At 40.4% G+C, this 14,023-nt stretch overlaps 1 protein-coding gene across 2 annotated transcripts in view; it reads left to right on the top strand.

Annotated features, from left to right (window-relative positions):
• elp3 (elongator acetyltransferase complex subunit 3) overlaps window positions 1-14,023 on the top strand; it is a 54,724-nt gene that overhangs the window by 5,362 nt on the left and 35,339 nt on the right. For both annotated transcript variants that reach the window (XM_063001253.1, XM_063001252.1), the window contains exon 7: window positions 4,275-4,429. In XM_063001253.1, the coding sequence (XP_062857323.1) occupies window positions 4,275-4,429 (155 nt within the window). The remainder of the gene's footprint in view (window positions 1-4,274; window positions 4,430-14,023) is intronic.

Raw genomic sequence — 14,023 nt, 5'->3', positions numbered from 1 at the left:
ACATTAATGGCTGTATATTGAGTTATTTTGAGGGAAGAATAAATTTACACTGTTATATAAGCTGCACACAGACTACTTTTCATTGTGTCAAAGTGTCATTTTGTCAGTGTTGTCCCATGAAAAGATATACAGGGTGGGCCATTTATATGGATACACCTAAATAAAATGGGAATGGTTGGTGATATTAACTTCCTGTTTGTGGCACATTAGTATATGGGAGGGTGAAAACTTTTCAAGATGGGTGGTGACCATGGCGGCCATATTGAAGTCGGCCATTTTGGATCCAACTTTAGTTTTTTCAATGGGAAGAGGGTCATGTGACACATCAAACTTATTGAGAATTTCACAAGATAAACAATGGTGTGCTTGGTTTTAACGTAACTTTATTCTTTCATGAGTTATTTACAAGTTTCTGACCACTTATAAAATGTGTTCAAAGTGCTGCCCATTGTGTTGGATTGTCAATGCAACCCTCTTCTCCCACTCTTCACACACTGATAGCAACACCGCAGAAGAAATGCTAGCACAGGCTTCCAGTATCCGTAGTTTCAGGTGCTGCACATCTCGTATCTTCACAGCATAGACAATTGCCTTCAGATGACCCCAAAGATAAAAGTCTAAGGGGGTCAGATCGGGAGACCTTGGGGGCCATTCAACTGGCCCACGACGACCAATCCACTTTCCAGGAAACTGTTCATCTAGGAATGCTCGGACCTGAAACCCATAATGTGGTGGTGCACCATCTTGCTGGAAAAACTCAGGGAACGTGCCAGCTTCAGTGCATAAAGAGGGAATCATGTCAAGTCAATTTCAAATATCCAGTGGCCTTGAGGTTTCCATTGATGAAGAATGGCCCCACTATCTTTGTACCCCATATACCATACCATACCATCAATTTTTGTGTTCCAACAGTCTTGGAGGGATCTATCCAATGTGGGTTAGTGTCAGACCAATAGCGGTGGTTTTGTTTGTTAACTTCACCATTCACATAAAAGTTTGCCTCATCACTGAACAAAATGAACAAACTGAGGGTCCTGTTCCAATTTTTGTTTTGCCCATTCTGCAAATTCAGTGCGCCGATCTGGGTCATCCTCGTTGAGATGCTGCAGCAGCTGGAGTTTGTAAGGGTGCCATTTGTGAGTAGCTAATATCCGCCGAAGGGATGTTCGACTGATGCCACTCTCCAGTGACATGCGGCGAGTGCTACGCTGTGGGCTCTTGCTGAATGAAGCTAGGACAGCCACTGATGTTTCTTCATTAGTGACAGTTTTCATGCGTCCACATTTTGGCAAATCCAACACTGAACCAGTTTCACGAAACTTGGCAAGCAGTTTGCTAACTGTAGCATGGGAGATGGGTGGTCTCGTAGGGTGTCTTGCATTGAAATCTGCTGCAATGACCCGGGTACTGCGTTCACCAGACATCAACACAATTTCTATCCGCTCCTCACGTGTTAACCTCTGCGACATGTCAATGGCTGTAAACAAAGAGAAGCTTGTAAATAACTCATGAAAGAATAAAGTTACGTTAAAACCAAGCACACCATTGTTTTTCTTGTGAAATTCTCAATAAGTTTGATGTGTCACATGACCCTCTTCCCATTGAAAAAACTAAAGTTGGATCCAAAATGGCCGACTTCAAAATGGCCGCCATGGTCACCACCCATCTTGAAAAGTTTTCCCCCTCCCATATACTAATGTGCCACAAACAGGAAGTTAATATCACCAACCATTCCCATTTTATTTAGGTGTATCCATATAAATGGCCCACCCTGTACTTAAATATCTGCAGAAATGTGAGGGGTGTACTCACTTTTGTGATACACTGTAATTGCCACATTTCTGTCTAGAGGTATATGATTAGACAAAGTGTATTAAATACGTAATATCATATGCAAGACAGTACCTATTTGCGACGAAAGAATATCATTGTACTGTACACCTGTATATGTATATATGACAAATAAAATATATCTTCTTCATTTATATTTAGTTTCAATAAAGCATTATAGCCACATTATGTCAATGTTTAAATGTGAACCATAATGAAGGTTCAAAATTTATTTATTAGGATTTTAATGTCATGTTTTACACACTTTGGTTTAGGGATGTCCCGATCCGATCTCAAAGATCGGAATCGGGGCCGATCAAGGCATTTTTAACTGATCGGAAATCGGCTTTACTAATGCCGATCATAACCCGATCTTTTGTTTTATGTCAGCATGTCCGCTGTGTGGAAATACTTTAAATTGGAAAGTGAAACGAGTCCAACAGCGGTGTAATGTCTGCAATGTGAGCGTTTCACGAGGCGGTAGGAGCAGAGCTGCGTTCATTACTGTAGAATTTTACTGTTTATACGGTGTGTGAGTCGAGGATCACTCCGGTTTACTAAACAATAACTTTTAATCAGAGTATGAAAACTTCAGGACCATAACATACAGCTTTTACGAGTTTACGTGTTATTACAAGACTGAACGACATCTCAGTATCAAGCTCTCTGATTGGCTTAGTTATGTAACCGAGCGTCGTAGTGATGCACTTGCTTAATAAAGAAATAAATACACGGTATATTCACAAATTGTCGGGAACAAAACACTTTATTAACTTCTTCTGTTACTATACTGAATCGCGGACAGCTAGAGCCGAGCACGCTATCCCATGCACTATGGAAGCCCCAAAGGGTCAAAACACACTCACTTTGCGTAGAAACGTCCATCAAACCATTGTCACAATACAAGCACTTTAAGAACTGGCTTTCCTTCATAACAAAAGAGTGACTTTCCATTTTATTTTGGTATTCAGGTTTTACTGTAATGCTGTTAAGTAACTTATTTGTTTTCTTATATTCAAGTTAAGCTGCTACACCACTTGTGAGTGGAGATTTTTGTTCATTTTTAGTGTATCACTGCATTAAACAGAATTATGTTCTTTGAATATAAAGTTCAAAGTGAAACTGTAATTATCTCACTTCATTTTTACTACAATGCTGCACTAGGTTTGTTTACTTTTATTTTGTCAAAGAACATTAAGCAATAGCTTGGATGCAGGCAATTTTTTTCCTACAGCACTGCAGAGCTATTCAGTTGTTAAACATATACATTGGATTAATTTAAATAACTGTAATGTACTTGAAGTGTGCACTGTGTGAACAGTATTATCTAGTTCTTATCTAGACAATATCTAGAAAATACAAGTATCGGTTTGAGAATCGGTATCGGATCGGGATCAAAATTAAAGATCGGGATCGGGAACAAAAAAACGTGATCGGGACATCCCTACTTTGGTTACATTCATGACAGAAACGGTATTACTGGTTACACAAGATTCATCACTTTACAAGTTTAATGTCAAACACAGTCATGGATCATTTTGTATCTCTAATTTACCTCACTTGCATGTCCTTGGACTGTGGGAGGAAACCGGCACCTGGAGGAAACCCACACAGACACGGGAAGAACATGCAAACTCCACACAGAAAGGACCCAGACCACCCCACCTGAGGATCAAACCCAGGACCCTCTTGCTGTGAGGTGACGGTGCTACCCACTGAGCCACCGTGCCACCCCGAAGGGTCAAAAAAAGGACTGCTCATAGGATAATTCATCAGATGTGTCATGTACATGTGACTTTGTTTGATTTCAATTTTCAAATAGTCCTGAATATGTACACTGTACAGGCGGCTCGGTGGGTAGCACTGTCACCTAACAGCAAGAAGGTCCTGGGTTTGATTCCCAGGTGGAACGGTCCGGTTCTTTTCTGTGCGGAGTGTGCATGTTCTCCCTGTGTCTGTGTGGTTTTCCTCTGGGAGCTCCGGTTTCCTTCCACAGTCCAAAGCCATGTAAGTGAAGTGAACTGAAGATACTAAATTATCCATGACTGTGTTTGACATTAAAGACTTGAACTGATGAGTCTTGTGTAATCAGTAACTAGCTGTCCTGTCATGAATGTAACCAAAGTGTGTAAAACATGATGTTAAAATCCTAATAAATTAAAAAAACATTACCCAAGGGGCACTATGTGATGCTCACCTGTTCCCATTCTCTCAACAAGCCTAGTACAAGACAAGTGCCTAATGCTTATATGCTTATGCTTATATGCCTATGTAAACATATGTACATGTACAGTACATACATATATACAAGTTGATTGGTTGACACAAATGTCAAGTGTTTGTGTTGTTTCACAGGTCAAAATTGTTTCACTGGACATTTTTTCTACTGTACCATCTTTTTGGAATTATTTTCACCAACTTTGTGTATGACCGTGTGTGTGCAGCTGAAGCAGCTAGGTCACAGCGTGGACAAGGTGGAGTTTATTGTGATGGGCGGCACTTTCATGGCTCTGGCAGAAGACTACAAAGATTACTTCATCCGCAACCTTCACGATGCTCTGTCTGGACACACTTCAAACAACGTGGCTGAAGCTGTCAGGTACAAATGTCTCTTGGATGACAATCAAATCTAGTCAGGCCATCAGGTTGCTGTCATAAAGCAGCCAAGACTCATGAGGTGTTTAATGCCACTAGAGGGTAGTATACACCAAGCTGTGTGCTGCACTGAGGGATTAGAGAACGTTAGGAGGAATTACACTTTGTACGGGCTAGAATTTGGCCTGTGCACTCTATAGCTTTTTGGAAAACCAATGACAAGTCTATTATAGCAGATTATATTGGTCTAAAGGGTGTCTGCATACTTATGACCATAGTATGCATTTTCTAATCCCAATGTAATATTTCTAATTACTGGAACAGTGGTAGCCTAGTGGGTAGGGCTGTCAACCGGAAGATTGGCGGTTTAAATCCAGGCTCTGCTATGCAGCCACTGTTGGGTCCTTGAGCAAGACCGTTAACCCTGTCTGCTCCAGGGGCGCCGTACGATGGTTGACCCTGCGCTCTGACCCCAGCTTCCAAACAAGCTGACATATATGAAGAAAGTATTTCATTGTACTGTACACCTGTATATGTAAATATGACAAATAAAGGATATCTTATTATTATTATTATTATTATTAAATCTAACAGGTTTGATTATCCATCCATTAATTTAGTCATTTCTAATAACCACTGTGGTGGGTCTGTCGCCACTTGGCAATTAAGGGTTAAGGGAAGAAACCTACCCTGAATATAATCTCACTTATATTATACTTATAGTTATACTTTCTAGTGCACTATGTAGTGAACATGAATGGTTATCTAATACACTATTTAGTGCACTATGTAGGGAACATAAATCCGTGATCTGATATACAATCTAGTGCACTGTGTAGGGAACATAAACCAATTGTCTAATTCACTGTCTAGTGCACTATGTAGGGAACATAAATTCCTATCTAAAATACTATCTAGTGTACTATGTAGGGAACATAAATCCGTTATCTGATATGCAATTTAGTGCACTATGTAGGGAACCTTAATCCGTTAACTAATACGCTACCTAAAGCATTATGTAAGAAACATAAGTCTATTATCTAGTACACTATCTAGTGCACTAAGTAAGGAACATTAATTATTTTCTTATATACAATCTAGTGCACTGTGTAGGGAACATAAATCTATTATCTTTCACACTATCTAGTGCACTATGTAGTACACATTAATGTGTTTGTGACGCGAACAGTTAGCTTAGTAGCTCAGTTAGCAGCTCCTAAAAGTTCTGTTATCACCCATATCCTTTGGTGTGTGCGAGAGGTTTTTTAGCTTTTTTTTCGAGGTCCGGGTCCAGGGGTACCTCCCTGAAATGAGTTTTTGCAACTTGGGATGTCTGTAAGAATGCAAGCAAAGTCTCTTTCTGATGGCTCTTCCATGCAGATCACGCTAGACTAGCAATCATCATTGAAAAGTGGCCTGATGTGCCATAAATTTTGTTGTTTGTTTTACTGGTTTTCCATTTCCAAATACCATTTTAAAATGTGGTAAAGCCAACTGTAACTGCTAAGCTAATTAACATAGCCATAGGACCTCACGGTTGTGTTAGCACAGATTAGATTTTGGAATTGTCATGTAACAGGTTTAATAAAGTCCATGTGCGTTAAGAAAATACTCTCTGGGCGGTCAAGTGGCGCAGCTGTCTAACGTGCCAGCACAACACTAGTGTAGATATAAGGAGAGCCACTTTCCCGAACAACGACAGAGGCTAGCATTGAACTACCCTACACTATAGCATGATGCATCCACTAACTAACATCCCTCTGTGTTGCCACCGGTCGGCTGGGCGCCATCTAGCGGGCATAATTGGCAGTGCCTGCAGCAGATACTAATTGGCCACCGTATCTGCAGGGTGGGGGCCGGACTATGTGTGGTTGAGTGGGTCTTTATACGCTGTGTAAGGACCCTGATTGGCGGAGGAGACGCCTGTGCAGAAAGCAGGGGCGAGAAGAGGAGGGCCGTACACGTGTCGGAAGAGGCGTGTGCAGCGACGTGCTCTCCTCGGATGCAATCTGGTATCTCTCAGCAGCGGAAGACAAAATTGAGTGTGCTAAATCGGAAGGAAAATGGGGAGAAAATGCATAAAAAAAAAAAAAAATGAACTAACATCCGAAGTCTGACTGTTTCCCAAAACTGTCGTACCTTGTTAGTACTACAGTAGTTTGAACCACGTTGGTTTGAATCACTGTAGTCTACACAACTTAACCACAGTAGTTGTGAACGTTTGATGGTTTTAAGAAACACCTGTCTCATAATGATGTTTTGGACTATGCAAGTTACCAACGTAGTTGCCACAATAATTCGAAGTATGATTTGGGGAAACACTTGCATCGAAGTTGCATTGTTCCAACTACGCTTTTGGTAAACGCACCCCTGGCTGGGCGTCTACCTAAACACAGTTGGTCGTGTTTGAGGGAGGGAAGTTCGGACGGGGTCTCTTCCTTCAGCTTTTGTGTTTTGTGAAGTCCGGGACTGGTTTGGAGTGGAGTCACATGGGTTTAGGTCTGTGAGCAAGTGGAATTTGCTTGTAAGTTACTTTGGATAAAGGCATCTGCTAAATGCTATAAAGGTAAAATGTTATCACATGACTGTTATTTAGTGCTGCTTCCTATAAGCTAGACAAAGTAAAACTGAACAAAATCAAATTAAGAGTAAAATGTCACTCAATGCATGTCCTTTCTATCAGTGCGTTTCAGTTCCAGAGATGAAAGGGTCATGTTTTTTGTACATTTTTTATTTTGTATTGCACTTAGATGTTTTTAATCTAATGGTAAACATGATATACTTCATTAGTTATCAGAACTTTATCTGTGTGTGTGTGCGTGTGTGTGCGTGTGTGCGCGTGCGTGGGAGGGTTAATTGATTTCCTTTTGGATAGGTTGTTGCAATAAGAGCAGCTGTACTGGCTAATAGCACATGCAGGGGAAAACCACTGCTCTTTCTTATTCCTAATTACTGACTCAGCTTTGTAGTGCTTACTCATTGTCTCTTTCCGGCCCTGTATAAGCAAAACAGCAGGCATGGAGTGACTGACAGTGAGATCAGAGAATCAGAACTCATTACACTTGGAATGCTTGCTGTATAGATTATCAGAGGATTCCTTTGGGATGTGATTTTAACAGTGTTAATTTTGACAGCAAATTTTGATTTAGTTTTAGTCATAGTCTTTTGACTAAAATGTAATTTAGTTTTAGTCGTAATTTAGTCATCTGAATTGTTTTAGTTTTAGTCTAGTTTTAGTCGACTAATTATCATAACAATATAGTCGACTAAATCTACAGTCGATTCAGTCGACTAACATACATATTTGTTTGTTTATTAGGATTTTAACGTCATGTTTTTACACATTGGTTACATTCATGACAGGAACGGTAGTTATTCATTACACAGTCATGGACAAATTTAGTATCTTCAATTCACCTCACTTGCATGTCTTTGGACTGTGGGAGGAAACCGGAGCACCCGGAGGAAACTCACGCAGACACGGGGAGAACATGCAAACTCCACACAGAAAGGACCCGGACCGCCCCACCTGGGGTTCGAACCCAGGACCTTCTTGCTGTGAGGCGACAGCGTTACCCACTTAGCCACCGTGCCGTCCTAAAATACATATAAAGGGTGTAAAATGTAAATGCTTTTTTATCACTTCCCTTAAATTATTTAAGTCATTATATACACTTACACAAAATGAAACATTTTTAACCAGTTATGGAATATTATTAATGTTTGAATGTGCAATACACACAAAACCAGATAACTTATTTCAAACATCTTTATTTAACTGACCTTGCTTATTGAGCATAACAATAACAAAATATTAATGACCAGTAGGCCTGCTCTGCCTGAAAAATATATGCATTGTTCATAACAAATTGCACATTACATTCTTTATAAAACTACCATAAAAGCAGCTGTGACATTATGTTGCCATTATACTGCCAGCGGTTCTAGATGTTTCAGATTTGTTATGTTTTTACTCGTCGCCCCACATGGTTTACACATCGTCTTGTTTTTCATGACGTCAAATGAGAAATGTGTCCATATATCGGCTCTCCTCTTTCTCCCTGTTGACATCGTGGAGTTAACCTAGTTCCATGAGTAAAGACAGTTCACAGGCTAGTCTGGTCTTCCCGGGTTTAGATCAAACTCTTACCGCGGTATAGAGCTATCTCTATCTACGGCTCTGCCGCGGTACTGCAAAAGATTAGTACTGATTGGATGGCTACCCGGCTTGTCCCGCCCTTCCACATACGCTAAAGTAGTTATGATAGGATCTCTTTCTAACTTGTCCCTACCTTCCACAAAACTAAATCAGTTCTGATTGGATGTCGTCCCTGCCAAACTTTTTCGTCTCGTTTTTATTCGTTGACGAAAGTGTCGATTGATTTCGTCATAGTTTTTATCTTTTTTTGTAGTTTTTATTTAGTCGTCTCGTTTTCGTTATGAAAAAAAGGTTCGTTGACGAAAACTATGACAAATCATTCGTCAACGAAATGAACACTGGATTTTAAGAGCAGCTGGATTGGCTTTGCTACCTGCTTAAATTCAAACCTGCAACACATTTAAAAAAAGTTGTGACAATAAAGCATTAATCACTTTGTAATGTGGCAGACTTACTTTAAGAACACAAAGCGATGAAGATCTCGATGTACTTTTCTGCATTAATGCTGCCATCACAGAAGTGTAAATGACCTTTGCCAAGGGCACTAACACAGCCCCATACCATGACAGACCTTGGCTTTTGGACTTGTTGCTGATAACAGTCTGGATGGTCCTTTTTGTCTTCGCTCCAGAGCACACAGCGTCCATTTTTTTTTCCAAAAAAAGACCTGAAATGTTGATTCATTTGACTACAATACACATTTCCACTGTGTGATGGTCCATCCCAGATGCCTCAGAGCCCAGAGAATTCAACACTGCTTCTGGACATGGTTAACATAAGGCTTCTTTTTTGCACAGGAAAGTTTTAAGTGGCGTTTGTGCATGTAACTCTGTATTGTAGAGCTTGACAAAGGTTTGCCAAAGTAATCCCTTACCCATGTGGTTATATCAGCTATTGATAAATGACAGTTCTTGATGCAGTGCCATCTGAGGAATTAGAGATCACAGGTGCTCTGCTTAGTCTTGTTCCTTGCCCTTTACACACTAAAATTACTTGAATTGTTTAATAATATTATGCACTGTAGAGGGAGAAATATGCGAATCCCTTCCAATCTTTCTTTGAGGTACATTGTTTTTAAACATTTCAATATTTTTTTCACTCATTTGTTGACAAACTGGAGATCCTCTGCCCATCTGTGCTCATCAGAGACTTGTGATTACTGATTTTGTACCAAACCATGATTACACTCATCTGTTGACATTACCTGTTTGAAATCATGTCATTATTAGGTTTTTTTTTTTACCTCATTGCCTGCCCTAAATTACCCAGTTCCTCTTATTTTGGAATGTTGCAGGCATTAAGTGCAGGAATGGATGTATATCAACAAATGTTATTTATTTATTTGTTAGAATTTTAACATCATGGTTTACACACTTTGGTTACATTTATGACAGGACAGGTAGTTACTCATTACACAAGATTCATCAGTTCACAAGTTTAATGTCAAACACAGTCATGGACAATTTAGTATCTCCAATTCACCTCACTTGCATGTCTTTGGACTGTGGGAGGAAACCGGAGCTCCCAAAGGAAACCCGGGGAGAACATTCAAACTCCACACAGGACCCGGACCGCCCCAAAGGGAATTTGTACCCATTTAGTCAAATGAGCATCAGGAAGATCAGGCAGTGATGTTGGACAAGAAAGCCTGGCTCGCAGAACCCATTTCTATTCATCCTAGAAGTGTTTAGTGGGGTTGTGGTCAGGAGTACCAGACAGGCTGTTAGATTTGCTACACACCAGACAGGAGGACAGCTTTTAGCAACGTGTGTAGGTAAACATCTGAACCTAATTATTGTAACAGGTGTCTACATACTTTTGGCCATATGGTGTAGTTTATGACAAAACTATTCATGTAAGTAAGTGTTCTGAAATGTTGTTTAAATAAAGGAAACATGGTAACTCAAAGCCTAAATGGTACCCCAGTTTCCTGTTTTAGAAAATTAGATATCTGCCTTTGATCTGTCACTCATGCCCTTGAAAAGACCGTATTGATTGACCACTAGGTTAATTCCAGCCTAATCTCATCAAATGAACCTTTTTTGTGTTTGAACCAAACATTGCTGTCTTTATTTTTGCTCATGGTCACAAAGTACAAGATGTTTACTGCATATCTGAGCAAACCGGGGCAAACCTGCAGTTATTTGTGTACAATTAAACTAGATTATTTTTGTGGCAGTTGGCAGTGCTCGGCTTGTTTGCATCCACGCGTTTCATTCATTAGTGTGTTTAATGGGATTTATCTGTGCACACTCTTTCATTCTTTCTGCGTTCGTGTCGTGACTCAGACGCAGCTGTGCCATCAGCTTTATAGAGACGACGAGATGAGTGACGAGCGTAAGAGATGATTGCTAGACGTTCCCAGCCTGTGGCTGCTGGCCCTAGTTAGTTTATTACAGCGTTTGTCAAATAATGTATCCTCTGCCTGCTGATAAAAGCGTGTGTTGGTGTGGGAAGAGGCAGCGTGTCCTCAGGATTACTGGACCACCACGTCTTATCGATTGGTTTGCTGAGATGACACGATTGCAGTAATTGTTCTGGCTGCTAATCAGGCCAAAGATGACCGAGGCGACAGTTCGATTTCAGCTGCAGACCTTATCTCTGCACAGGCTGTGTGTGTGCACGAGACAGAAGTTTGATTTGAGAGGAGCGAGGTGACAGCGAATGACGTTTGGTTCAGCTTTTCCCATCTTATTTTAGAACTATTAGCCCTGGAGATCCATATCTCAAAAGCCCATGTATAATCATGCCAAAATATGAGCCGAAAATCATCCAAGGTGAATGTCCTGACTGATGATTAAATATGCCCAGAATAACAATTGGTCCTGTCAACACATGCCCAAAATCTGAGGTCTGTTCCACCTCTGCATTTCTTCTGTATACATTAAGATGTCACTAGGCTGATCTGCCCTCTTCATTTCGTTTCTGTCTTTTAAAAAATAGTTTTGTTTGTTTTCTTCCTGCAAATAGTAGGTTCAAAGTTTTAGCATCAATCATAGACGTAGACTTAAATAAAGGATAAATCTTGGTTGTCCTTATGACTAAAATACATGCAGTCCAAATCAAATAATTTGATTTTTACAATGGGTGTCTGAATTCTAGGATCAAAAACCCATAATGAGCAAGCTGAGGCAGTGGCAAGGAAAAACTTCCAAAATACCTTGAGAGGAACCAGACAAAGTTTATTTTATTACAACCCCAAATCAAAAAAAGTTGGGACAGTATGAAAAATGCAAATAAAATAAAAATGCAACGTTCCTTACGTTTACTTTGACTTCTATTTGATTGCAGACAGTTTGAAACTGAGATATTTCATGTTTTATCTGCTCAACTTCATTTCATTTGTTAATATACCTCCATTCCTGCATTTCAGGCCTGCAACACATTCCAAAAAAAAAGTTGGAATGGGGGCAATTTAGGGCTAGTAATGAGGTGAAAAAGCTATACAATGATGTGATTCCAAACAGGTGATTGTAAGCATGATTTGGTACAACAGCAGCATCCCGGAAAGGCTGAGTCTTTGATGAGCAAAGATGATCAGAGGATCTCCAGTTTGTCAACAAATGTGTGAGAAAATGATTGAAATTATTAAAAACAGTAAACCTCAAAGAAAGATTGGAAGGGATTTGCATATTTCTCCCTCTACAGTGCATAATATCACTAAACCATTCAAGGATTCGGGAGGAATTTTAGTGCGTAAAAGCTGAGGGCGCAAGCTTAAGCTGAATGACCGTGATCTTCGATCCCTCAGACGGCACTGCATCAAGAACCGCCACTCAACAATAGCTGGTATAACCACATGGGTGAGGGATTACTTTGGCAAACCTTTGTCAAGCACTACAATACAGAGTTACATGCACAAATGCCACTTAAAACTTTACTGTGCAAAAAAGAAGCCTTATGGTAACCATGTCCAGAAGTGACTTCTCTGACTTCAGTGGAAATGTGTATTGTGGTCAGAATCAGCATTTCAGGTCTTTTTTTTGAAAAAATAAAATAAAAATAAAATAAAGACGCTGTGTGCTCCAGACCAAAGACGAAAAGGACCATCCAGACTGTTATCAGCCAGGGTCTGTCATGGTATGGGGCTGTGTCAGTGCTCTTGGCAAAGGTAATTCACACTTCTGTGATGGCAGCATTAATGCAGAAAAGTACATTGAGATGTTAGAGCAACATGTGCTGCCTTCAAGACATCATCTTTTCCAGGGACGTCCATGCATTTTTCAACAAGACAATGCAAAACCACATGCTGCACACATTACAAAGACATGGCTGTGGAAGAAGAGGGTATGAGTATTGGACTGGCCTGCCTGCAGTCCTGACCTGTCCCCAATAGAGAATGTGTGGAGAATTTTAAAAGGAAATATGTGACAATAACGACCCTGTACTGTTGCACATCTTAAGATGTGTTCGCAAATATCTCAGGTTCATCCTGTCTGCAATCAAATAAAAGTAAAAGTAAGAAACTCTGTTTTTTTTTTTTATTATTATTTGTATTTTCCATGCTGTCCCAACTTTTTCTGATTTGGGGTTGTAATTCTACACACTGTAATTTGTACGCTTTACACTTGCCTCCCAACAAGCTTCTAAAGCCTTTGGATAGACTGATAAGCCCTAGGAATAATTGTGTAAAGCAGTTGGGACGTTAAGCCCTTTTTACACACTAGCGTTTACAATTTACAGTGGATATAAAAAGTCCACACACCCCTGTTAAAATGGCAGGTTTCTGGGATGAAAACAAAATTATTAATATGAAAAACAAACTGAAATCGTTGTGACGTCACCAAGTGACGCTACCGAGGTAACATTAAAACCACCTCCTTGTTTCTACACTCACTGTCCATTTTATCAGCTCCACTTACCATATAGAAGCACTTTGAAGTTCTACAATTACTGCCTGTAGTCTGTTTCTCTGCATGCTTTGTTAGCCCCCTTTCATGCTGTTCTTCAATGGTCAGGACTCTCCCAGGACCACTACAGAGCAGGTATTATTTAGGTGGTGGATCATTCTCAGCACTGCAGTGACACCGACATGGTGGTGGTGTGTTAGTGTGTGTTGTGCTGGTATGAGTGGATAACACACAGCAATGCTGATGAGAGTTTTTAAATACCGTGTCCACTCACTGTCCACTCTATTAGACACTCCTACTTGGTTGGTCCACCTTGTAGATGTAAAGTCAGAGACGATCACTAATCTATTGCTGCTGTTTGAGTTGGTCATCTTCTAGACCTTCATCAGTGGTCACAGGATGCTCCCCATAGGGCGCTGTTGGCTGGATGTTTTTGGTTGGTGGACTATTCTCAGTCCAGCAGTGACAGTGAGGTGTTTAAAAGCTCCAGCAGCACTGCTGTGTCTGATCCACTCATACCAGCACAACACACACTAACACACCACAACCATGTCAGTGTCACTGCAGTGCTGAGAATGATCCACCACCC

This window comes from Trichomycterus rosablanca, chromosome 9, assembly GCF_030014385.1.
Source record: "Trichomycterus rosablanca isolate fTriRos1 chromosome 9, fTriRos1.hap1, whole genome shotgun sequence".
NCBI classification, from domain to species: Eukaryota; Metazoa; Chordata; class Actinopteri; order Siluriformes; family Trichomycteridae; genus Trichomycterus; species Trichomycterus rosablanca.
This window is presented reverse-complemented; position numbering and strand designations above follow the sequence as displayed.